Raw genomic sequence first — 24,428 nt, 5'->3', positions numbered from 1 at the left:
CTCTACACATGCTACAAGACAAATACATTAAATACATAAGTTAGAAAAAGAGAGAGGAGAAGAGAAATTAAAGGTAATCTTATAGTTAATCTATTATATATGTTATGATAAGATGGACTAATAGCAGGTAATAAGCTCTACTATTAAACTTGCTCTTAGAGTGTAATACATCTCAGTGCTTGAGCACGGGTTCGTGTAAACTTAAAAATTACACATTTAGATTTACAATCTTGGTTTAGTGAACCATATTAGTATAGAATTACACTTAGCCTGTTCTAGCTACAATTCTATTCCAAAATCACCCAAATCCATCCTCACTAACATTTCTAACCCCTAACATTTGATAACTGACTAGTTTCAATATCCCTTACCTTATCATTTCAATATCATACTAGTACTTTTATATTATTGACTAGTTTCTTATTAACAAATGGCACTTTTGCCCCCTTTTTTTCCCTCCATACTAATTTGAATCACAAGTCCTCTGTTTCTAAATATAATTAACTTTAGGATTAAATTTTGTACGTACAATATAAATATTTATAGTACACCGGTATCAATACACTGAAATCTAAGCATCGCCAGCCAATCATGTGCTTAAGAGGGGATCCAATGAATTTAAAATACAAAATTTGATCAATGAGATGACTTAAAATAAATATTTTGCCTTAACTTTAATCTTTACTTAAAAAAAACATCTCATTACTTAAAAAAAAGATTGGCTCAAATATAATAACATGATCAGTTTCAAACCCAAGCATCTGCATGTCCAAAACGGTCTTTGCGTGAGCAGTGATATTTCGATGGGGTCACACACACACAACTCACAACATTTGGCGATGCTAATCATAGATCTCTCTCATGCCTTGTCCGGGCTTTGCTGCCGTGGTTGATCCGTACGCCCCCAAAAGCGCGGCGATCGCGGGGAACTGAACGCGGGAATCGATCTCAAGACTCTGATGGAATCTTGGAGGGATGCAATATTGCAACCGGTAATGGTTCCGGTCGTGGCGGACCGGCCGCGGGCCACGCCCAAACGGGCGCTCCCTTTTGTCTTTATATCGTCTCCTCTCCTTTTGCAAAGTGATGAGATGGGCATTAGCACTGCCGTTTCTTTTATGCTCATAATTATTCGTACAACTTACTTACTATATTTTTATTTCAAAATTATTGTATTTCTATCATTTAAAATTCCATCTTAAAAAGTTACATTTTTATTAAGTTATGAGACCTAACAAATTAATGAGACGAAGATATATATAGTCTCAAATCCTTTCATCCCCATCTCATAACCTTTCTTTTAATCAAGGCTACAAATCAATGTGTTCATGCCGTGTGATCGTTAACTAAAGTTATTATGATTATTTGTGTATGCTGACAACATGTCTTTAATCTTCTATAATTATAATTTTATTATGGGACAAAGGTAGTACTAATTAAAAACTAATTTGTAAGAAAAAAATTTATACATATCATAAGTGATTCTAAAGAAAATGTAAAATAAATTATAATGAAAAAAATAAAATTAACTTCAAAATTAAGTTTTAAAGTTTAAATTTGGGTGAATAGCTCATATGGTTCTTGAGTTTCGTTTCGGGCTCAGCTTGGTCATTGAGGTTTCAAATCATCCAAACAAGTCCCCCAAATTAATCATTTGGGTTAATATAGTCCTTGGACCCATAAAAATACCACGTGAGCATGCTAAGTCATCCTCGCATGCAGCAGTATGAATGAAATGACAATTTTACCCTTATATACCATCTAGAAAAGAAACAAAAAACACAAACAAAAAAATAACAGGCCAACCCAGACCCAACATTGTTGCGGAGGGTGGCCGACAAAGGAATTTATGCGATCAGTGCTTGGCTGCAGCAATTGTAAGCGATAATTTCTAAAACGATCATACATATGTGAAATATTTGTTTTCTTTTTTATATGGTATATAAGGGCAGAATGGTCATTTCATTTATACCGCTGCATGCAATGATGACTTGACATGCTCACCTGGCACTTTTTGTTGGTCCAAGGACTATATTAACCCAAATAATTAATTTGAAGGACTTATTTGGATGATTTAAAATCTTAAGGACTAAACTGAGCCTGAAGCGAAACTTCAAGGACCATATTAGCTATTCACCCTTTAAGAGCCCCTTTAAATCATAGGAATGAAAAAAACGGAGGAATAGGAAAAATATAGGATTCTGACAGAAATGCAAGTGTAAAATAGAGGATTAAAAAAACAGAAAAAACATATGAATGACTGTTTGATTGGGCCACAGGAAAAACACAGGAATTTAAAGAGAGATAAAGACTCAAATGATTCTTTCCATGAGGTTCTACCTCATGTTAAATTTTCTCCAAAACTTACATGGGAAGAGTCATTCTATAGGAATTTCATTGGATTCAATAGGATTCATTCATTTGATTCAAAGGGCTATATAGAAAAAATTTCTATAGGAATGAAATCCTCTAAAATTTCTACGAATTTTCTTTAAATCAAAGGGCCCTAAATTTTGATTTGTGAGCATAGATATAAATTTAAATTAGCTGTAGCAACATCAGGTCAACCGGATCGACGTGGTCCGCGTAAGCATGCATGTTGCTTAGAAACAAAAATCCAAAAATTACGTGCTCACATTCCCAATTAAGGTAATCCGATCTTACCTAACTGCAACCCAGCTAGGCTCCTGCTAATCACCCACGTATCCGTGATAGTCAACGGCGCCATGCATTGCAGGCACTAGTGATTAGTGAAGCGATGCTCCACTCCACAGTAGCTAGCTGGCCTGTTAAGCCAAAGCGTACGTAGGATCCCATTTGCACAGCCGATTCGATCGATCGATGGATAGCCCATTTCGCATGCGTGCATGGACCTAACTGAACAAGCACACCTACCAATGATTACACAACTTTGTTAGAGAAGTTCATTTCTTTCTCTACTATTTAAAAGAAATAATTGCTATGCATCCGACCCAAATATACAACCTGCATAAGACTAAGTATGCACGGTCACAGCTGTTGTTTGTCGAGCCAGCATAATTAAAAAAAAAAACACGGTGGGTCGGTGAATGTGGCAGAGTTGGATGCGGATTGTATGCTTCAGTGCTTCACTGGTATGTATAGAAGTATTTGTTTTTAAAAGCACAATCGTTCTTCTTTCGTGCCGGCCTTCTCACAGTAAATTGGAGGTCGACATCCGCTTCTTCGTATGTGCCTGTAATATTTATTAATTTATTTTCATTCCATACATATCAATTTTTAATTATACGAGCCTAACATGTTACTACTACTAAGCATGGATATATATTATTAGTCACATGGAAGTCCCCTATTTCTGGTCTTCTCCGAGACGGGTGATTGCGTCATGGTGACCGACGCGACACGCAAGTGGCGTACATCATTATGGGCCGGGCCGGGCCTGATTTGGGCCGGTAACACCGCCGTTTTCTAGGCCGGCCCTTCTCCTATCGTACGTGGCTGGGTGGCACACGGCGCCGCGAAACTCCATCCACAAAACGGTTAGCTGAGAGGAAAAAGTACACCGAAGGTACCTCAGCTTGTCATTGAGATAAAAAAAACGTGCTTGAACCGTAAAACCAGATATACGAGGTCACATAACTATACAAGACCCCGCTTTTGGTCACTCGAGGTCCTTCGGTGTACTTTTTCCGGGCCTGATTTGGGCCGGTAACACCGTCGTTTCTGGGCCGGCCCTTCTCCTATCGTACGTGGCTGGGCGGCACGGCGCCGCGAAACTCCATCCACAAAACGGTTGGCTGAGACGCCGCCCCCGCGCGCTCGAGACTCGAGGCTCGACCCTTTCACTGCCTCCACTCCAGTTACAGCGTGGTTTCACCACCACGTCTCGTAGAGGATTAGACGAGTAAAACAGCGGGCGTACGGACGGCCAGCGATGGCGGTGCTCCCGCCGCCGGTGAGGGTTGCGGCTGCGGCTGCCGCCACCACGTTCGGGCTCTCGACGTCGCCGGCGGCGGCGACGCCAGCTGGTTGCCGTCGTTGTGGTCCTAGAGGCCGCGCTGCCGTGCACGTGGCCATCAGCGCGAGCGGGCGGGCTTCTTTCTCGCGCGGTGCGGCTGGTGATGGCGGCGGCGGCCGACCGGCCATCACCGTCGCCGGTGACCCGCCCACGTTCGTCACCGCGCCCGGCCGCCGCATCGTCGCCGGTATGCTATATATACGTGCTCGCCGAACACTTGTTCCGGTATAGATAAAAACTAGTTTATTGTCCATGTTTATACGTGCTACATCAGTTCATTTTTCTATTTGCATTGGGAATCATCTTTAGAAAAAAAATACTCTCTCCATTTCAGGTTACAAGACGTTTTGACTTTGTCAAAAGTCGAACTACTTCAACTTTAATTAAGCTTATAGACAAATATAGTAATATTTATAATATCAAATTAGTTTCATTAAATCAATAATTAAATATATTTTTATAATAAATTTGTCTTGGGTTAAAAATGTTATTATTTGTTTTTCTTCAAATTTAGTCAAACTTAAAGCATTTTGACTTTGACCAAAGTCAAAATGTCTTATAACCTGAAACGAAGGAAGTAGAAACTAATTGTTTGTAAGTTCATTTCCAAACTATTTGGGAGGAAAAGGTGTTCATAGGGGTATGGTAGGGTGTGCGCGCTTGTGTTCATAGAGGCGTACGTTGTGAGTGTCTGCGTTTGTACTGTGTTTCTAAAAAACACATGAATTTATTTACTGACAAAAAATACATTAAACAAAAAAAAACAGAATTTGATGTTAGTGCTAAGTACACATTACCAAATTTATTTGCTACGTCTAGGTAAACTGAATAATAGAAATTAATAAACCTGTGTGTGCACCCCCCATAATTCCAAGTTAAGCTTATTTTCACAAAATTTGGAGATTTTAACAGCATGCGATTTCTGCCTTGAAAAGGTACTACCTTCATCTCAAAGTCTTTTTTTTTTGGGACGAAGGTAGTAACATTTGAACTCCGATGGTAGTTTAATTGCTTCATAATAGTGAGTCAACTTGAAATTCGCAGTCGGTGACCTCCACGGTGATCTAAACCAAACGAGGGCGGCGCTAGTGATGGCTGGTCTCCTGAGCTCGGAATCGGATGGCCATGTATGGACAGGAGGGCAGACGGTATAGAACCATTTCCTGTCCTATGTTTGTTGCATTTAGTTCATTGAATTTTGTTTAAAAGTTCTTTTTCACAGAAATATACTCAAATTTATAACAAAATTAGTAATTGCATTTGCATGCCAGCCAAAACTCAAAATGTGTAAGTTTGTACTATACTTAATTTGCATGGATCACACACAGTACATTGTGCTTCCTTCCTTTTAGCATAGATGTAACTGTGGTATCTTCTGCTAGATCTCAGGTGCAGCTACTCTTCTGTTCTGCAGTATCCTCATCTCTCCACAGAGAAGAAGAATGTGAAATGTTTTCATTTTTGTACAGGTGCTGGTTCAAGTTGGAGATATCCTTGACCGTGGCGAAGATGAAATCGCGATACTATCTCTCTTAAGTTCACTGAATATGCAGGCGAAATCTCAAGGGGGTGCTGTGTTTCAGGTATTACCTTTACTTACTGTACCTTTAAATGCTCTATGGTTTTGTTGTTACTTATTCATGTCCTGGTTTGGAACTTAATCCCATCCGGTAGGTTAATGGAAATCACGAAACCATAAATGTGGAAGGCGATTATCGGTATGTAGATCCAGGAGCATTTGACGAGTGCATACGCTTCATGGAGTATTTGGATGAATGTGATGGCAACTGGGATGATGCTTTTCTCAACTGGGTTAATGTTTGTGAAAGATGGAAGGAAGAATATCCAATGTCACCTAATGGTGACTGGCGTCCTTGGAACTTTGTCAAGGTAAGAAAGCCATTGAATGGTTTCTGCCTCAAGTACTGTCCAACATGTTCAGTTAGTCAGTTTTGGACAAAATTACCTTTTGGATTATCTATAATAAAATGAAACCAAAATCAAAACTCAAGGTCAATAAAATTTCCTTTAACAAATAACCTTGGAAAAGATGGTATTATCATAATTTCTGATGCTTCAGAAATATTTTCCTTGAAATGTGTTGAGGCAGAAGCAGAAAGGTATTGCTGCTAGATCATCACTTTTCAAGCGAGGTGGCCCGTTAGCTTGTGAATTGGCGCGACATCCTGTTGTGCTAAGTGTTAATGACTGGATCTTTTGCCACGGCGGCCTTCTTCCTCATCATGGTGAGCCCTCTCATCTTGTAGTCACCCAGGCATGTGCATTTTGCTGATTTGATATTCCTCTGAAGTCTGAACCCTTCTGCTCAATATAATGCCAAGCAAAATGCCATGATATTTCGATATTACTGTGAACTTTAGTCACTCTAGCATGTATCTCTTCTGCTATAGGTCTTACTATATTACACTCTGTACTGACCAGAATACTAGGTACACAAAAAATTAAATTCCAGAACATACTATAGTTTGAGATCAGCATGAACTAGCGCGGTTCCTGTACTCTAACCAAATTTCACACATAATATCCTATTTGATCACAAGGATTGCATCAAGTGATTCATAATATTTTCAGTTCATCTTCATTCTACCTGCAGTCGAATATGGTATCGAGCGTATGAACAGAGAAGTTTCGGTTTGGATGAAAAGTTCAAGTGGAGACAGTGATGATGAATTAGATATCCCCTTCATAGCAACTAGAGGTTATGACAGTGTAGTATGGAGTCGTTTGTACTCACAAGGCCCTACGGAAATGACGCGTCATTCCTGGAAGGTGAGAAAATTTTATCGATAAAACATATGCTTATTTTGCACTATGGTCTATGGAAAATATATCAATAGCACTATTGATAAGATTATCACAGACTTGTCAAATTATTTTTGTTGGTTTCAGCTATCTTCTGTGGTTGCTGAACGAACACTGAAATCTGTGGGAGCAAAAGGGATGGTTGTAGGGCACACACCCCAGACTCGTGGAGTGAATTGGTATCTGTTGTTCTCACTTGGGTAATTTACAACTGAAAAAACATCAAGAGAAGTAATAGGTGATTATTTCTTTTTCCCAGCAAATGCGATGGCAAGGTTTGGTGTGTTGATGTGGGCATGTCTTATGGTGTTCTCTATTCAAGGCCAGAGGTAAACTTTCGTTTTGCCTGGAAATTTGGTATGCCTTGGTTCTTCATAGACATTTAGCAGTTCATTTTCTATCTCTGTTAATAGCTGTGTTGTCATGAAACAGTTACTGATTTGGTTGGTAGTGTGTTGTTCAGTTTTTCTGATCCTCTGCGCAACATGTATACTAACTTATTTGCAGTAACCTACATATTAAAGCCATGAAATTTTTCTAGGAATATTAATGCAGACATATTAATTGGGTATATGCTGAATCTCTTGTTTGAAATTCTATCCTCCTTGGCATATTTATCAAGTAGCAGCATAGCAGGCAATATGTTGATGCCCATAATTTTTTTCCCCGGAGTTTGATGTGCAACTCTATTGAATTAGGTCCTAGAAATAATCAATGACAGACCAAGGGTTTTGAAGAATCGGAGGGACTCATACGACGAGATGGAAGTTTTAGACTTCATATAAAACCTTAAGAAACCTGCGTAAGCACTCTAAATTCATCTCAATCTCTTGTTCATCTCTGAAAAGTGAAGACAGTTAAATTATGTTAACTTTTTACCTGGCGAAGTTGCATTATTTTTACCCTGATGGCTGATAGCCATTTTGTTATCAGTAAACCACCAATGTAATTTCTTCATACATATTGATGACTTGCTGTTCATTGGAAAATCATAGATGTGCAGGCATGTATAGGAAAAATTCTTTTTCTGGAAAGCTACTGTACTGGACAATTTTGGATGGACATACAGGAGTGGAAGTACTAGAGGGACAGATGACTTGTATACACAAATGGGAATTGATCTGCCTTCCTCCATGGTATGTACATTCGTTTTATTTTATTAAGGAAACTGTATTCACTAACTGTTGTTTGAACAAAATTGCATAGCCATCAATCTTGTATTTGGAGATCATGAACAGTTTGAAAGATATAGATAAATCACTTCACTCAATAATATAAGCATTCATAACCTTCCAAATAAAAATAATCTAAGCGTACATGTTTTACCATATTCACTAATTTGTATGTATAAATTTTTAACTGAAGCTTCATTAAATTTGATTGTTTGTTCTACCAATTAAGGGATTATTATTTAAGTAAAAGAAATAAGGGATTATTATGTTAGGATATAATTGTGAATGGCATATCTTAAAGCGCAGTGAAGACATGCTAAAACCTCAAGTACTCAAGAGTATGTCTGCTGCACATAAGAGTATGCTTGTACTTGATTGAATCAAATCACAGATTTTAGATTATGTTAAAAGTTTTAGACCACTAAACCTCCTGAACCGTATAACATTTTGATAAGTAATTGTGCTACAGTTATTTTCTGACAGAACATCCAGAAAGAAATACCCATGCTAGCTTCTGTAGACTGTAGAAAACTGCCATTGAGTACTTGCACGCAAGGAAGCTGAAGGTCAGAAGCTTATCTCAACAAATTGGTGGTGCTTGTCTATACCAGCATACAAATTTCCCCATGAGGAATTTCTCATGGCCCTCGTCAAGTCTAACTCAAGAGTCCAGACATGGCAGGAATTATTAAAGCAGTGTAATTAACTGGGGAAGGCATGTATAACTGATTAATTGTATATTCATAGCATTCTCATACATCTGTAGAAAACATGTGCTATTTCCTTTATGGTGGCCATAGCACACCCAGACTTGTAGCATTCAAACAAACAGACCTTGTGAAGCATCGGTAGCATTATTTCATCTCTAGCATACAGCACAAAAATTCAACAGAGATACATTTGACAAATGAATACACTTTGAAACCACCTTTGTCTCTGTCAGTGCTTTTTTAATGCCGGCTTTGACCATGCGGATCAAGAGATTCTCCCTGAGAAACTTCCGATGGCACTATCATAACTACAACTACACAAGACTGCGCACGAATTATTTAAAAGCTGTACAATTAACTGGACAAGGCATGCAATTATTGTAGGAGTACATCAAAACCTTGAGACAACAAGCAAACTGGTGCTGCATTCTTTATTGTGGTTATGGTTGGTCTGTTGCTTGCATATTTTTTTTTCAATTGTCCATTCGGAACAGAGTGACTAAGAGAACAGAGTAAATGCTGCCCCTTCGTTTCATATTACAAGTCATTTCGAGTTTATTTTAAATCAAACTTTTAACTACACCTACAACACCAAATTAGTTTCATTAAATCCATTATTGAATATAATACTATCTTTTTTTTATATAAACTTGATTAAACCTTAAATAATCTGACAAACCCATCCAAAATCTATTATATACTAAAAATCTATTAAACTCCCTACAAACGCTCCAAAGCCACCATGTGGCACTCCTACAAACGCTCTCAAGCCGCCACATGGCACTGTAAAATCAAAGGTGTTTTTGATTATTATTATGTGATGAACAATTGGCATTGGAGATTATTGGTTTTGTTATTTGGAATTTATTCACGAAGTGGTTTTGGAGATGATTGAATTTACAGGTGAATCGCAGGTACTTTTATTTCATGTGACCGGTCAGACCGGGCAGGTGTTGCCGGTCAGACCGGCAGTATGCGTGCGGTCAGACCGGCCAGCCTGCGGTCTGACCGGCCGACTCTGTGTCGGTTTCAGTTTCGGGTTGTTTGTTTGGATATCCGTATGTAATACTGTTGTTTGCTACTAATGAGTCAAGTTGGAGATAACTTAGTCTCGGAATATGGTTTCTTTGTTTATTTCATGTGTAGGTGACTCGATGCCTCAGGAGAGTATTTGCGGTGATGGACCAAGAGTCGGCTTGGGGATAAGACGACGTCCGTGGTGGTCAGAGATCATGCGGGATACTTAGGCTAGAGTTGATGCATGTGGTTGATGGAGATTCCATATGGCATACGATGGAGGTATTGTGTGCGTATGGGATGCTGAGTCGAATTTGGAAGGAGTCCAAATTTGGTATGATTGGTTATGTAAAGTTTGTTTCTTGTACTAGAGGGTTTCCTAAGGTGTTTAGGACTCCTAGTATGAGTTTGGTTCGTGGCTTTAGGCTGCCTACCTCGGGTATAAATAGAGGGGGAGCGTGAGGCTTCCCAGTATCGCTTTTGAGAGCAATTGAGTTGAGTTTTGAGTTAGGGTTTCGAGTTTAGTCGAAATTTTTGCAAGGAGTGCTGTTGGTGCACTTTGTAAACACAGAGAGAATCAATAAAGTCGTCATCTACTTTAAGAGTTCTTCGATTTGTGTTTACTGGATTTCGGCGGTCTAACCGGTGATATACCGGCGGTCAGACTGGTGGCAAGCGGCGGTTAGACCGACGACATACGGCCGGTCAGACCGGCGGCGGCGACAGGCACGACAGGCGACTTCGGCGGTTCGACCGATCGATCTACATCGGTCAGACCGACGTTCATCAGGCGGTTAGACCGGCGCAACACCTTCAGTCAGACCGCGATCCGTCGATTTCGAGGGTAACTTTTATTTCCGCTAAAAGTTTTAGGTTTTAGGTTTTTGGGTATACCAACCATTCACCCCCTCTGTTGGCTTAGTTATTGTGATTCGATCCTACAGGCACAGTTAAATCTCACCGTCGATTTTCACTTAAATTGGTGGACCCGTTATTTTACATCATTAGATTAGATTTATTATTAAAATAATAGCTTCCTCCTGCATATACAATATAAACAGTACTACCGTTACCGTTCGTACTTACGATTGATTTACCGGAAGGAAAGCACTATGCGTCTATGGTACCGTAGGGAAAAAAATGACGGTTTTTAGAATAGCTTTTTCTACAAAATATAAAGATCTGTATTACTTGCTCCGTCCCATAAGAGTAGTTGTGGGTTTTAGTGTTTAACTTTGACAATCCGTCTTATTTGAAATATTTTTATGATTAGTATTTTTGTTGTTATTAGATAATAAAATATGAATAGTACTTTACGTGTGACTTAACTTTTAAAATTTTTTCATAAATTTTTAAATAAGACGGACGGTCAAACATTAGGCACGGAAACTTTAGCTGCACTTATAATGGGATAGAGGGAGTACTTCACAAATATAAATATGTAGTTAACCTATGATCTATAATAAAAATGTATAATATCCAATCAACATTCTTTAAACCATCTTTTAAATTACTTTTAGATTTAAAAAACATGCGACCATGAAACCATCGGGGAAAAAATTGACGGTCTTTAAAATATTGTTTTCCTACAATATAATATAATGACCTTACCTACTGTTGACGGAAGGGAAGAAAAGCACGTAGATAAAAAAGGACAAAGCCAAAAAAAACATACGTATGTGATACTGTTGGGAAAAAAATTAACCTTCTTTAAAATAGGATTTTTTCTACAATATAAAGATAAAATATATTACTTCAGAAATATAAAATATGTAGTTAAACTAAGATCTATAATAAAATATAAAAAATATCCAATCAACGTTCTTTAAACTGTATTTTAAATTATTTTAGATCAGATATCTAATTTGTGATCCTGATGTATTATTTAAACTAAATTATAAAATTTATATTGTGATCTTAAATACATCACGACACATTGGACCGACATATAATAGTTAGTTGTATGATAATTTTTCAAAACAAATTCACATCATATTTTAGGGTGTGAAATATCACTACACAAATATACAATCTAATTTAAATCTACATATTAAAAAAAATGAAAACATCACAATTTAGTTATGTTTTTTAAAGTATGTCTGAGATTTAATTGTAATTTGTTTGAGATTAAGATTCTCAAAGTATTTTTTTTTGGATATTTTCAGAACTATTTAATTGGTATTTGAGAAGTGGGTAGCATACATGCTGCATAGATATAAAAAAAACTATCAACAATATTTCCTGCCAAAGATCTTGCTATAATCCATTATGAGACCTATGGGCACATATTTTTTTTGCCAAATATTTTTAACACAAATGAAGAGTGAAACAACATGTATAATAAACTACTCATAATATATTTTCTTATACTTAAGAAATTTCAATATTTCAGGCATAATTAATGGATATATGCCATAAACTTCACTGACGTGACTATGAGGTTAAAACATAGACACTAAACTATAGATATTTGTTAAAATATAATCAATAATATGGTGCTCTGGATATTATCGTGGTGTTATGCATATTTAATTTTAATTTTTTAAAATATCATCGAATGATTAACCTCACTCGTTTTCAATAGTGAGTATTTTATCTATATGATAAAAATTTGTGTAATAATGATGAATACCAAAAACAAACTGTGTCTACACTAAACCACAAATACACTGAAAACAATAAAAAGAACTATCTTGATCACCTCCATCTTCTCTTTGTCCTTTCCTAAAGGGCACCAAGCATGAACAACAGAGTTCGCTATATAGGTATATAGCATGGAACATACGACTAAGTTAAGGTGGCCGCGATAGCTAATAGTGCTCAGCTTCGTACTTATCGATGTAATAATTTATGAGCATGCAATCATGAATTAGATATTAAAATTGTGATCCAAGCTGATCTTGAGGAACACAACTATATTGATGCAGGACCATATTTCAAGGCAATAAAGAAAGAAAGTCTTGGCGGCTACGATCGGTTTTATCTATTAGAGTAGCATTCATGTTTAACTTTAATGGTGCTATCCCATTAATGGGTAGAAGTAACGGTATTTTTACCATATTTATGTATTGATTTACAAATAAGTGAGACATGAAAACCAAGTAGTGGATATTTGTAATTTATTAATGATGTATTGTGATTATTTTATTGGCGCATATGCAACTTCATCTTTCTCAGCTTTAAAAACAAAATAAGTAGTACTACCTTTGTCCCATGATAATTGTATTTTTAGGATTTGAATTTGTCCCAAAATAATTGTCACAGTAGAGTACTAATGATACCCATTAACACATCTCATCCAAATTTATTCTTATTTTACTCTCAACTACTATTTCATTCTTACATATGAACCGTTTAATAAGGGGTACTATAGTTTTTATTCTCAAACCTTAATATATGCTAAATAACTTAGAATTACAATTAATTTGGGACGGAGATAGTAGTGATTTATATGTTACTCGGTAAAAGTGTTTTTATTTCAATTTGAGAAATATTCCTATCATTTAATATCAATATGATTTTTTTTCACATTCTTTTTATAAAAACAATCAACAAGATTCCCGCGCATCCGCGCGGGTTGCCTTCCTAGTTACTTATAATACGGAAGGAGGGAGTACATTTTATACAAAGGAAACAAAAACATTGCCATCAGCCCATCACACAACAATGTTCTTTTCCCCTTTGCATTGACATCATCATCACACACATAATTGACTAATGGATGCACAATCATTAATTATTCCCTTAGAGCCGTACGCTCGTACCTTCGTGGCACTTTTTTAAAAAACCCGTAAAATCCCTCCAAATTTCGGGCATGTTTTTTTCAATCGCTCGAAGATACGGACAAGGATATCGGTGGCACGGTGTACCGCCCTTCCACGATGCCACGCGCGATCACCCTGTTGGCCGCCTCCGTGTAGTGTATCCCGTCCCACGAAACGTACTCCGACGGCTCGCCGCACGCCGCCGTCCCCTCGTCGCCGCACCTCGCCGCCAGCCTCACGTTGTACGGCCCCCGCCGCCGCCGCAGCACGCGAACAGCGGCTCGCCGCCGAACCCTGCAGCATACGCCGCCATGAACACGAAGCAAGAAGGAGACTCTACTAGAAAAATGATTTTAGCATACGAGACTCATTTCACTTTATAGGCGGATCGAATTTTGGCCTCCAAATTACCGTATGCATTGTCGTAGGTTGTATGCATTGTCGTGGTGGGGGATGGGGTGTCCCTTTTTAGTAGACAAACAGCTTAAGACATTACTTACGAAGATATGTACCCCCTCCATCCCAAAAAGAATTTAATCCTAGCTATGAACTTGGACATATGCGTGTCCAGATTCGTAGTTAGGATTTGCTTTTTTACGAGACAGAGTAGAAGATGCAGTGGCGAACCTACATAGTGTTTACCGGGTCCTTGACCCCGGGTAAATTACTCAATGCTAGCTAATTTATAATTAGTATATATTAACTAATAATTAGATAATTGATATGTATAGAATCCCTGGTAATTTTTGCTCCAAGTTCGCCACTGCGAAGTTGTATGTAGCTGTGGGAGGAGATCGAGGAATCAATGCACGTTACCGTATCTGCGCGGCGAGACGGCGATGTCGGTGACGGCGCGGTAGAGGTCGGCGTAGACGATGGCGGTGCCAGGGTGGGCGCGGCGGAGCTCGTCCAGGGCGGCGGTGAGCGCGCGGTTGTGCTGCTCGGCGAGCTCGTTGAAGCTCTTCAGGCAGCCGGTCGCGGCGTCGTAGTCGCTGTCGTCGCCGGCGGTGGAGCGGCCGTGCTTGAGCTTGAAGAGCTCGAGCACCCGCGGCTCACAGCCGATCGGCAGCATCCCCTGGACCAACACCGTCTTTGCTCCAACCCCGATCAACTCCTGCATATATAATCATCACGATTTAAATGGTAATCAAGGTGAATTGCATTGGTGATCGATCATGGCGTGCCACGGCGTACGGCGAGAGATGAACGGATGGCATCGATGATGCCGGGAACGAAGGTCTTGGCCTCGTCGAGAGTCCGGTTCTGGAAGATGGCGTTGAGGTAGTCGTTGCCGCCCATCTCGCCGACGAAGAACAGCGAGCTCGCCGTGATCTTCCTTTGCTCTACGTGGGAGAAAGATCAGGTAATATTGCATTGCTGATGCATTAGTAAAATTCAGTAATATTCAGTGTTCGTCGTCGAACACCTTGAGGACAGGAGGAGGCAAGAAGCGGCAGGAGTTCCTTGAACCAGCCCATCTCGGTGGCGAGGGAGACCGGCACGGACCTGAGCCCCCGGCGCTGGAAGAACCCGGCGTCCCGCGCCGTCGCGCCGCCCACGGCGAAGTTCGCGCCGTGGCGGAAGCCGTCGGCGCCCTCGCCGGCGAGGTACGGCTTCAGGCGCGGCAGCTCCAGCGCCTCCGCTGCACAGTTACGTTAGTTTATCAAATGATTGACCGAGTTGCAAGAAGAAACAGTAGAGAGAGAGAGAGAGATTGGCGGGCGGCACCGATGAAGTCGATGGCGATCCTGCCGTCGGAGGCGCGGCCGGTGGCGCGGTGGAAGAAGGTCTGGCCGTACGGGAGGCGGCGCTCCGGGACATCGCGGCCGGCGGGGAGGAGCACCAGGTTGCCGGTGTCGGTGAGCGAGTCCCCGAAGCTGAACAGGCGGGAGAACCTTGCCGCGGTCGCCGTCGCCGTCGCGGCGCCGGCGACGAGGAGGATGAAGCGGAGAAGCGCCGTCACTCGGAGAATGGCCCCAGGCGCCATGCTAGTGTGTTTGCGGGCCTTTGGGTGACTTGTCATGGTAGTACACTATCGGCGGCCATCGAGTCATCGACCAACGCGTTTAGTTAATTTGTCACTTGTCAACCACTCCTGTGATGTCCTGGGATAGCTACTTTGAGGCGCTCTTTGACTCAAAGGAAACTTATGGAATTTTAGATGGTTTCATTCCTATATGAATTTTTCTAATATACTCTCTCTTTTCCTAAATGTTTGACGCCGTTGACTTTTTTAAACATATTTGACCGTTCCTCTTATTCAAAAACTTTTGTGAAATGTGTAAAACTATATGTATACATAAAAGTATATTTAACAATAAATCAAATGATAGAAACAGAATTAATGATTACTTAAATTTTTAAATAAGACAAATGGTCAAACATTTTTAAAAAAGTCAACAGCGTCAAACATTTTGGGATGGAGAGATTAGCTCTTTGAATCAAAGGAATGAATGCTACAAAATTTCTATGAAATGTATTTTTCCATGCAAGTTTTGAAGGAAATTTAACATGAGATAGAACTTCATGGAAAGAATCCTTTGAGTCTTTATCTCTTTTTAAATTCATATATTTTTCCTGCGGTTCAATTAAATATCCATTCCTATGGTTTTCCAGTGTTTTATAATCCTATGTTTTATACTCGTATTTCTATCGGAATCTTATGTTTTTTCTATTCCTTTGGTTTTTCATTTCTATGATTCAAAGGAATCTTGAAGTTTTCTTTTTCCCGTATGACAACACACTGCACAACTTCTGCTTTCTCTTTTTTCACGCACATGCTACTAGAACAATTAACAGTATATTTTTATATATATATATATATATATATATATATATATATATATATATATATATATATATTAATTTATTTAAAAACTTTTAAGCTAACATTTAATTAAATATGAGCTAATAAATCGTTTTGTTTTACGTGCTGACATGAAAAGGTTCCTAACAATTACCTTTGTCATGTTCATATCTTGCAAACTACTCACAGTGTGTCCTGGAAAATGCCGCGCTTGGGCTTCTAACTGGGCTAAAGAACCATATTAGCTACATACTTCACAATGCATGTTGCTTGGAGTGGATCCCACCTATCTCTCTCCACTCACTTTTATCTCTCCCTCTCTCTCCTCTCACACTTTCCCCACCACTCACTCTCTCGGGCAGACGAAGCAAAGCGGCAGCGACGCCGAGCTCCATGCCTCCATCTCTCCTCATCGGGGCCGAAGGCAGCGACGTCATCGTCCGAGCGCCAGCGGCACCGAACTCCACGCCTCCATCTCTCCTCGTCGGGGCCAGAGGCGGCGGCACGGCCCAAGCTTCGACCACACCGGGCGGAGCTCCCCGTCTGGCGCACCGCCGCTTCCTCTCCCCGTCCGGCCTCCTCCCTCGGCGGCAGGCATGGATCGGGGGGCATCGCGGCCGGCGCAGATTTGGGGGGGAGGGGGGGCTGACGCAGATCGGGGAGGACGATGGCATCGGCGCTTCTCCCCTCCCCTCCCTTCTTCATCTATTCTCTTGTGGCCCAAAAGCTGCGATTCTGGCGAATAATAGGGAGCAAAAATTGGCTCCCTGTTCTTGGCGAGGCTCCGAGCTATGCCTAGGTGGAGGAGAATCTTTGAGCTGGCTGTATAAGGGAGAATGACACCTAGGTGCCTGTGAATGGCCTTAGGGTATTTAGTACAGTAGACTCGTATGGCCAAAGTGTGCTATAATTACCAAAGGCCACAGGCATCTTTGCATTTCTAGCCTTTACAAATTTTCGCTTTAGCCCTTGTATTATCCTCTATTACCAAAGTTGATTACAACTTTTACATGAGGAACCCTCTTGAACAAAATTGAATCACACATATACCCCTTTTAGACCTGTGCCCCATTTGTCATTGGCATAACACCTTTTTTTTCTCTTTCCACCCTTCCCTTCCTCTCTCTACACTCCGAACCCATCTTTCTCGCACACACTACCTTGCGTCTCGACTCCCTGCACTGCGACACAAACTAGAAAATCACTGGTACTGGCCACGAGCTAAACAGATCATGCCAGATCCATTCGTTCTCTCGCAGGTCATCGGAGTTGTTAACGCAGGTCGTTGGAGTCGTCTTTGTAGGTGGCGCAGGTGGTGGATCTTCGCCCTCGGCTTCCCTTCTTCCTCCATTTATTGGCTTGCCAATCGCTCTTCCCGTGCAGATGACTAAGGTGCACACCTTATTCCTCCCCTTTCACTGGGAGGACCACACTTCTTTCAGTAAGCCACCATACCTTCTGCGAGGCCATTCCGGCTCAGAGCCTGCATGGTCAGTGAGACCACTCGGCGAACCACTGCACTGTAAATGTTCTCATTGGGTAAAGTAGTATTAGTGACAAACCAAACCGCTGAAAAAACTGGAATGATGCCCGATGTGATTTGGCAAATACGGGGCAGCCCATGCAGCTTTGCCAACAGCACAGACCAGCGACCGGCCCAGTACAATACAACGCACAGGGCTCAGCCTACAACGTGTTGATATATCCAGCGAGGAATAAGTTTACTTTAGGTTTCTCGTCTTGATATCGAGTTCAAATTTCATTGTCAAACCGTAATATCATATATAAAGAGTCTCTCAACTTGCACCGATATACTTGAGATCCCAAGCAGTATAGCGTCCAGCTTTGGCTGACGTGATGACTGGGCTTTGCATGTTAGACATATTTCTCTCTCCTCCATTCTCCATCGACAGACAGTGGGGGAGGGGCGAAGGTGGGGGAATAGGAGATGAAAAGAGATGGTAAGTTGGAGGAAGAAGAAAATAGGCCTCACTTGTGGGATCCACGTGGGTCTCACCCGCCACGTTAGCTAAAACCAGGTACTATACTATTTGGGATCTTGGGTACACTGGTTTTAAAAGTTGAGAAAAACGTAATATCGAAATTCGAACTTGATGAGGGACCTAAAATGAACGTGTTTCCAACAACAACTTTGCAAACCTTTCAACATTCAAACCGTCCAATTCGGCCCAGAGCAAGACCGCCGCGGTGGGCACACGACCTCGGCCGCCTGCCCAACCGAGCCGGGGAAAATCGAGCGATCCATCCGGCCCGCCCGCGCCCGATCGAGCAAGCGTGGTATGGTTGTGGGTTGCTCACCCGCGCGCACCACGCAGGCGCAGCAGCGGGCGATCGAGCCGGCGGCCAAATTAACCAATCGAGTCGTCATCAGTCGCCAGTCGGCAAGCGTCCGCGCGTCTCGCCTCGCCGCCGTTGCCGCGTGCGTTGTATGTGTGCACCGGCCGGCTGTTTAATTTGCTTTTCCGCCCTAGCAAAGCAGCACAAACTTTCCAGCCGCCCCGGCCACGCATGCGTTGCCTTTAATTCTCGGCGTGTATAGTCTTGTGCGGTGCTACCAGACGACTACACGAGAGAAAAGGGGACGGCGGCATCGATCGGCATATATCACAATCAACCAGCACCGTCCATCGCTGATGCGCCGATGCATCTGCCGTCTGCCGTGCATTAACGTCTCCATGCATCGTTCCCTCTGTACAAAATCAGCCGATATATATGCATGCTAAAATTTAAAACTTAAAACCTAGTTTTTTTAGTTTTTCATCCAAGTTTACTTTTTATATCGACATTAATTTAAATCGCTGAGAAGTTTATTTATATGTATAAATTATTATTGTTTTATTCAATATGTCATATCAGCATTTAGCTAAAAGATGGGAGCCTAATCCCTATCTTTTCTCCGGGCAGCCCATGCTGCCATGCTTTAGTTTCCTTCTCCGGTTCTCAACCGGGGCACGCACGTTTCACTGTCAAAACTGAACATCGTGCTACAAAAAAAGATTGCTGTCAAAACTGAACATCGTGCTACAAGAGAAGTACCGATTTTCCGCTCGAGATTGCTGTCAAAACCACATCGTGCTACTCCCTCCGTCCTAAAAAAAGACAAACCCTAGATTTGCGTGTCCAATTTTAACTGTCCGTCTTATATGAAATTTTTTTATAAATCGTATTTTTATTGTTGTTAGATGATAAAACATGATTAATACTTTGTGCGTGACTTGTCTTTTTAATTTTTTTCATAATTTTTTCAAATAAGACGGATGGTCAAACATTAGACACGGAAACCATGGTTTGTCTTTTTTTTTTTTAGACGGAGGGAGTACAAGAGAAGTACAGTGCCGATTTTCCGCCGGACATTAATTCGCAGCGTGTTGTGCGTCAGTTTTGTTGGCAAGACCTGTTTGTTTTCCTCTGATTGGGAACATGACATATATCTACTGCATTCCAACTCGTTAGGTGACCCCAAGAATCGAATCATTTCCCCCCCTCCGTACAAAAACCACTGGGCTTATTAAATAGAGATATGATGTTACACACTCTACAAACACAGGTGTACAAGAGGCAGCAATCATGGAAATCTCAAGCGTTCAGTACTGAAAAAAATCTCAAGCATTCAGACTGAAAAGAAGTGTAGCGTTGAAGAAAAGTTTATGTGTATTTAGCTTTGGTCAGTTTTCCCTGCAATAGCTCATGTTATGTCATTTCCCTATCATTTGAGTTCCAATCGAGAACGCTTTGCTTTACAATTGCGTGTTTAGATAGTGCTTGGTTCCCTAAGGATATGATGGATATCGGCTAATTCGCGAGCACGTAGTACTCCTTAGTGCCTAGAACGTAGCACATCCCTAATTAATCTAACTAAATAAATTAAATTTATTCCCTAAAATTTTCTGCAAAATAGATGGGCAAAGAGAGCTAGCATCTCCAGCAAGGATTCTAAATGTAGAGCCCCTAAACAACTTTCGAGGGTTGAGCGTAGAAAACAAATTCCAGCAGAGTCCTTATTACAACCTCTAGAATAGTAAGGCACCAAAATCTCACCTCCAAGCCTCTAGTTTTGGAGACTCTAGCCACAATCCCCATCTATTTTTTCTACACGAGATGACAATTTCCTTTTCGTGTTGTGTCACCTCCATCCAGGGGACGTTGCGACAATGCCATTGTTTCCAACCTCACCGCTCCTGGTGATCTCCTGCGTAGGCGCTGGTATCGTCCTCACCTGACAGGCTGCATGCCGCCGGGCACATGAACACCAGCTGTGTGCTCCATGGCCGCCGCCCTTTGAACCATCCCTGCCCATGCCATCTTTTGCATGTCCTTGGCAGTGTTACATGGCTTTGCTTTTAATTTTTGATCGAACTTCATGTTGTGTCTAAAACTTTGTTCAGTGTTTTGATCTGTTATTAATTAGAATAAACCTGATTATGATTAATATGTCGAGACTTTCATGGTATGATATGTCATTTTCATTTCCATTTGAAATTTTGATTTTGAATATGGTTGAATATAAATTGTGAACATGGTGTTTACAATTGTGAATTTAAATATGGTTGAATTCTATGTGTTAGAAATATTTATGTTTGAATTATTGTAGTGTTAAACTAGTCATAAAGATAGAGTGTATATTGAAATGAAAGAGAAAACTAAAAAAATAAGGATTGAGAAATGGAGACTACTACTAGATTGGAGGCATCTTTTAGATCTTGAATAAATGGGGCAGCCTCCATTTAAACTATAGGGGCTATTGTTGAATATGCTCAGGTTGGCTTCTGCCGGCCGCCAATTTTTTTTTATACAAAAGCAAGGGATTTACTTAGCTTGGACCTCTAATTCATATGAATTCATTAGAAAGCTATATAAAAATGAATCGTGTTGTGGAACAAAATCTTTTTACTTTAATTCCTGAATTCATGTACTGATTGCCACATTATGGGTCCATACTATCTTCAGAATGTCCATGGTAATATAGCCCCTTTTTTTCAGCTTCTTCATTATATCACTACCGTAGATTATTTGCTCCATGCTTCTAAAAATATGATTTCTCAAAAATAAAGATCTTATTGTGCATTACTTAGGCCACTTGTTCTAATATGTTTTGTATGTTTACTTTTAAATATTAATTCAACCTTACAATAAGAAAACGTACTGAAGCACAATTCCAGCAATAAGAACAGCTGAATGTTTTCAACAACTTATGTTTTGTCTTTCAACTTTTTTTTTGTTATTCCAACGCATGATTTAGATTGTCATATCCTAATTGTGTTCTTTTCATGTGCTGTCGTTTTGTCTGCTCTAACTTTTTAAGCTCATATGGTGTACATAATCTTTTCATATGTTGAGTTGCAATATAGCTGTTACATTTCCCCACATGTTTTGTGTATGCTACTTGACTACTTCATGGATGAAAAAGGATAAGAGGAATGCTTTTAACTTTTGACGTGATCATGGCTTTTACATGGGTTTAGAATTTTCCTTTTCTGCTAAGAAAAAGCCATTCACTTTCTCACTACATTTATTTTTCATCCCACATTTCCAATTCTATAATATTCATATGTACTAGATGGTCAAGAGAATAATGCTCATACAGCACACGACGCAAATTAAACAACTTCATCCATGCTTACACAGCACAAGCAAACAACTTCATCCATCGCAATAAATAATAACTTTTGTACATCCAATTGCATTTTATATCCTCACTGTCACGTGTTGCTTGCCCTATAAGGCAAATGTTGTTTCATGCATATATATCTGCCGAATTTTTTTGTTGTAAAGAAACATTGCACCGATAAGGTAGGGAGTTGGCCCTAAACATTCTTTTTGGTTGTGAAAGTTGTTTGTGCCATGGTCGTCGTGATGTAAACTTTCTGCAAAACACGATTTTAAAGAGCTCGTGTGATCCAAAAGTTCCTCAAGATCAGTGATATGATCCACATAGAGGTTGCACTTTAACCTATACTCTAAGATGCCTAAATGCGTTTTCTTCCACTAATTAAGCTGGATGCATGCACATGTGCATAAAAAGCAACATGCCGAACTCATCGCTTAATTAATTGGTGATAGAATTCTTCTCCAAGTTAGTATGGAGATATATGTAGTGTGCACTTTTGGTCGATCAATATTTATTGGCATGTGTAGCTTTATGTTTTATCATGAGGTTGGTAGCTAGCCTAGGTTGATTTAGACACGATACTCATGCAAACTGATTAACTGAACGTCACAAATCAAGAAAAGAAAATGAGGTTACTTTTCTCTTTTTGACCGCAGCGTAGTGCCCGTGTGCTTTTTATACAGAGGCCAAATAAACGAAATATATTTTTAAACGTGTACTAAATGTTAAAAAACAATGTTAATAAATTGCATAAATACAAAAAAATAGATCTCAAGGTCTCTAATGATTACCACGTGAAATAATAATAAAAAAAGAACATATGCCCTATACGATTGTGGTGGATTTAGATTATAACGGTGTACATTGCTCGATATGGTTGTATACAAACTACAATTGCATTTATAAAAACATAAATTGGTCAGTATAATTGTGTACAAGGTATGGTTCGATCTGTTTATAAAAGTGAAAACAAGAATTGGATGTCAAATCCAATTATACTTTTCAAATCCAGATTTGCACAAAACTACACACACACACACATTTGGACCTAACAGGCTAGATAGTTGTCGTAACACTGCCAAAAAACCGATTTCAAAGCATGTAGTAAACTGCTGTCATTTTAGTTTTTCTACATATAACAATACATTGTTGATAATTTTTTTAATTAACTTGGTACGTACACCCATGGTTAAAGTACTGGTCCCGGCCATGTCCCAACAAGAAGAGAAGACCTTTGATTGTGCCATAAGACACATTGAACCAAAAAATGTTTCCAAGAAGACTAAACGTTCGCTGGTTTTCATTTGGAATTTGACTATAGAAATGCTATGGAAAAGTTTCAATCTTTTTCCCGTGAATTAAAGTGGTCTATATGAAAAAAGTCCATAGAAAATTGAATCTTCCAAACATTCTTTGTCAATTCTCCATTTTCTACATTGCTTAAAAAAGAAAAACACAAAACTTCAAAAAAGGTGTTTGAAGTAAGAAAAAGGAAAGAAACCGTTAGTTATGACCTCATGGAAAACTTCCTCTAAAGTCATAGGATTATCATTCTATAGAAATTTCAATGAGAAATATAGAATTGAATTATCCTTAATTTTCCTTATGAATTCACCGAGCCAAAGGGGTCTAGGCTCGTTTAGTTTATAGGATTTTGAAACATAGAAATAGTATGAAAATACATGTGCAAGTCTGAGAATTAAAAATGGATGAATAGGTAACATAGTCACGGAAGTTTCGCTTCGGGCTCAATTTAGTCCTTGAGGTTTCAAATCGTCCAAACAAGTCCTCCAAATTAATCATTTTGGTTAATATAGTCCTTGGACCAACAAAAAGTGCCACGTTAGCATGACAAGTCATCCTCGCATGCAGCGGTATGAATGAAATGACCATTCTACCCTTATATACCATATAGAAAAGAAAGAAAAAAAAGAAGATAAATGTTTCACACGTGTATGATTGTTTTAGAATCGTCATTTACGATTGCTGTAGCCAGCACTGATAGTGTAAATTCCTTTGTTGGCCACCCTCCACAATTCTTTTTGTTTGTGTCTTTTCTTTCTTTTGTATATGATATATAAGGGTAGAATGATCATTTTATTCATACCACTGCATGTAAGGATGACTTGGCATGCTTACGTTACATTTTTTGTGGGTCTGAGTACTATATTAACCCAAATAATAAATTTGGAGGACTTGTTTGGACGATTTGAAACATCGAGGACTAAATTAAGCCCGAAGCGAAACTTCAGGGACCGTATTAGCTATTCACCCATTAAAAACATAGAAAACTTATCTTTGATTATTTAGCAAGCCAACCAAAGGATATTGAAAACATTGTCTTGAAGTGGATTATTTTTTTTCGTGTGTTTTCCCCCAAAAAGTGGAGAAATAGAAAATTTTTTCTTTGCTGGATTCCTTTGAAACGAATGGATATTCTTATATGTTTCCTTTATTGAAATGAATGAGCCCTAAACGTTTATGTAAGGTTTGCTATACGTCGGTCAAAT

The 24,428-nt window shown here is 39.8% G+C and overlaps 1 protein-coding gene and 1 pseudogene across 5 annotated transcripts; one reads left to right on the top strand and one right to left on the bottom strand.

Annotated features, from left to right (window-relative positions):
* The first annotated feature begins 3,832 nt into the window (after positions 1-3,832).
* On the top strand, positions 3,833-10,326 carry LOC4348542 (shewanella-like protein phosphatase 1). Of its 5 annotated transcripts, none has more exons than XM_066304992.1 (11): positions 3,833-4,184; positions 5,042-5,145; positions 5,467-5,580; positions 5,672-5,887; positions 6,108-6,243; positions 6,612-6,787; positions 6,908-6,999; positions 7,080-7,149; positions 7,519-7,622; positions 7,816-7,956; positions 9,849-10,326. In XM_066304992.1, the coding sequence occupies exons 1-9, from the start codon at positions 3,914-3,916 to the stop codon at positions 7,603-7,605; spliced, it is 1,266 nt and encodes a 421-aa protein (XP_066161089.1). In that variant the 5' UTR covers positions 3,833-3,913; the 3' UTR covers positions 7,606-7,622; positions 7,816-7,956; positions 9,849-10,326. The 5 variants fall into 5 exon arrangements, with proteins under 5 accessions (XP_066161089.1, XP_066161090.1, XP_015613067.1 ...); XM_066304993.1 differs by lacking the exon at positions 9,849-10,326 and adding an exon at positions 8,476-8,919 and having other exon boundaries at positions 7,824-7,956; XM_015757581.3 differs by lacking the exon at positions 9,849-10,326 and adding an exon at positions 8,462-8,919 and having other exon boundaries at positions 7,824-7,956.
* A 2,895-nt stretch (positions 10,327-13,221) lies between these two features.
* LOC9267593 (GDSL esterase/lipase At1g28570-like) lies at positions 13,222-15,482 on the bottom strand (annotated as a pseudogene).
* Between the last annotated feature and the right edge of the window lie 8,946 nt (positions 15,483-24,428).

Source organism: Oryza sativa, chromosome 10, assembly GCF_034140825.1.
Source record: "Oryza sativa Japonica Group chromosome 10, ASM3414082v1".
NCBI classification, from domain to species: Eukaryota; Viridiplantae; Streptophyta; class Magnoliopsida; order Poales; family Poaceae; genus Oryza; species Oryza sativa.
This window is presented reverse-complemented; position numbering and strand designations above follow the sequence as displayed.

What these genes read in the sequence shown, in the direction of transcription:
- LOC4348542 (XM_066304992.1), top strand. Translation starts at nt 3,914, where the DNA reads ATGGCGGTGCTCCCGCCGCCGGTGAGGGTTGCGGCTGCGGCTGCCGCC. An exon ending in TATGGACAGGAGGGCAGACG is followed by an intron (nt 5,146 to 5,466) that starts GTATAGAACCAT and finishes ATTTTTGTACAG; the next exon opens with GTGCTGGTTCAAGTTGGAGA. An exon ending in CGGCCTTCTTCCTCATCATG is followed by an intron (nt 6,244 to 6,611) that starts GTGAGCCCTCTC and finishes TTCTACCTGCAG; the next exon opens with TCGAATATGGTATCGAGCGT.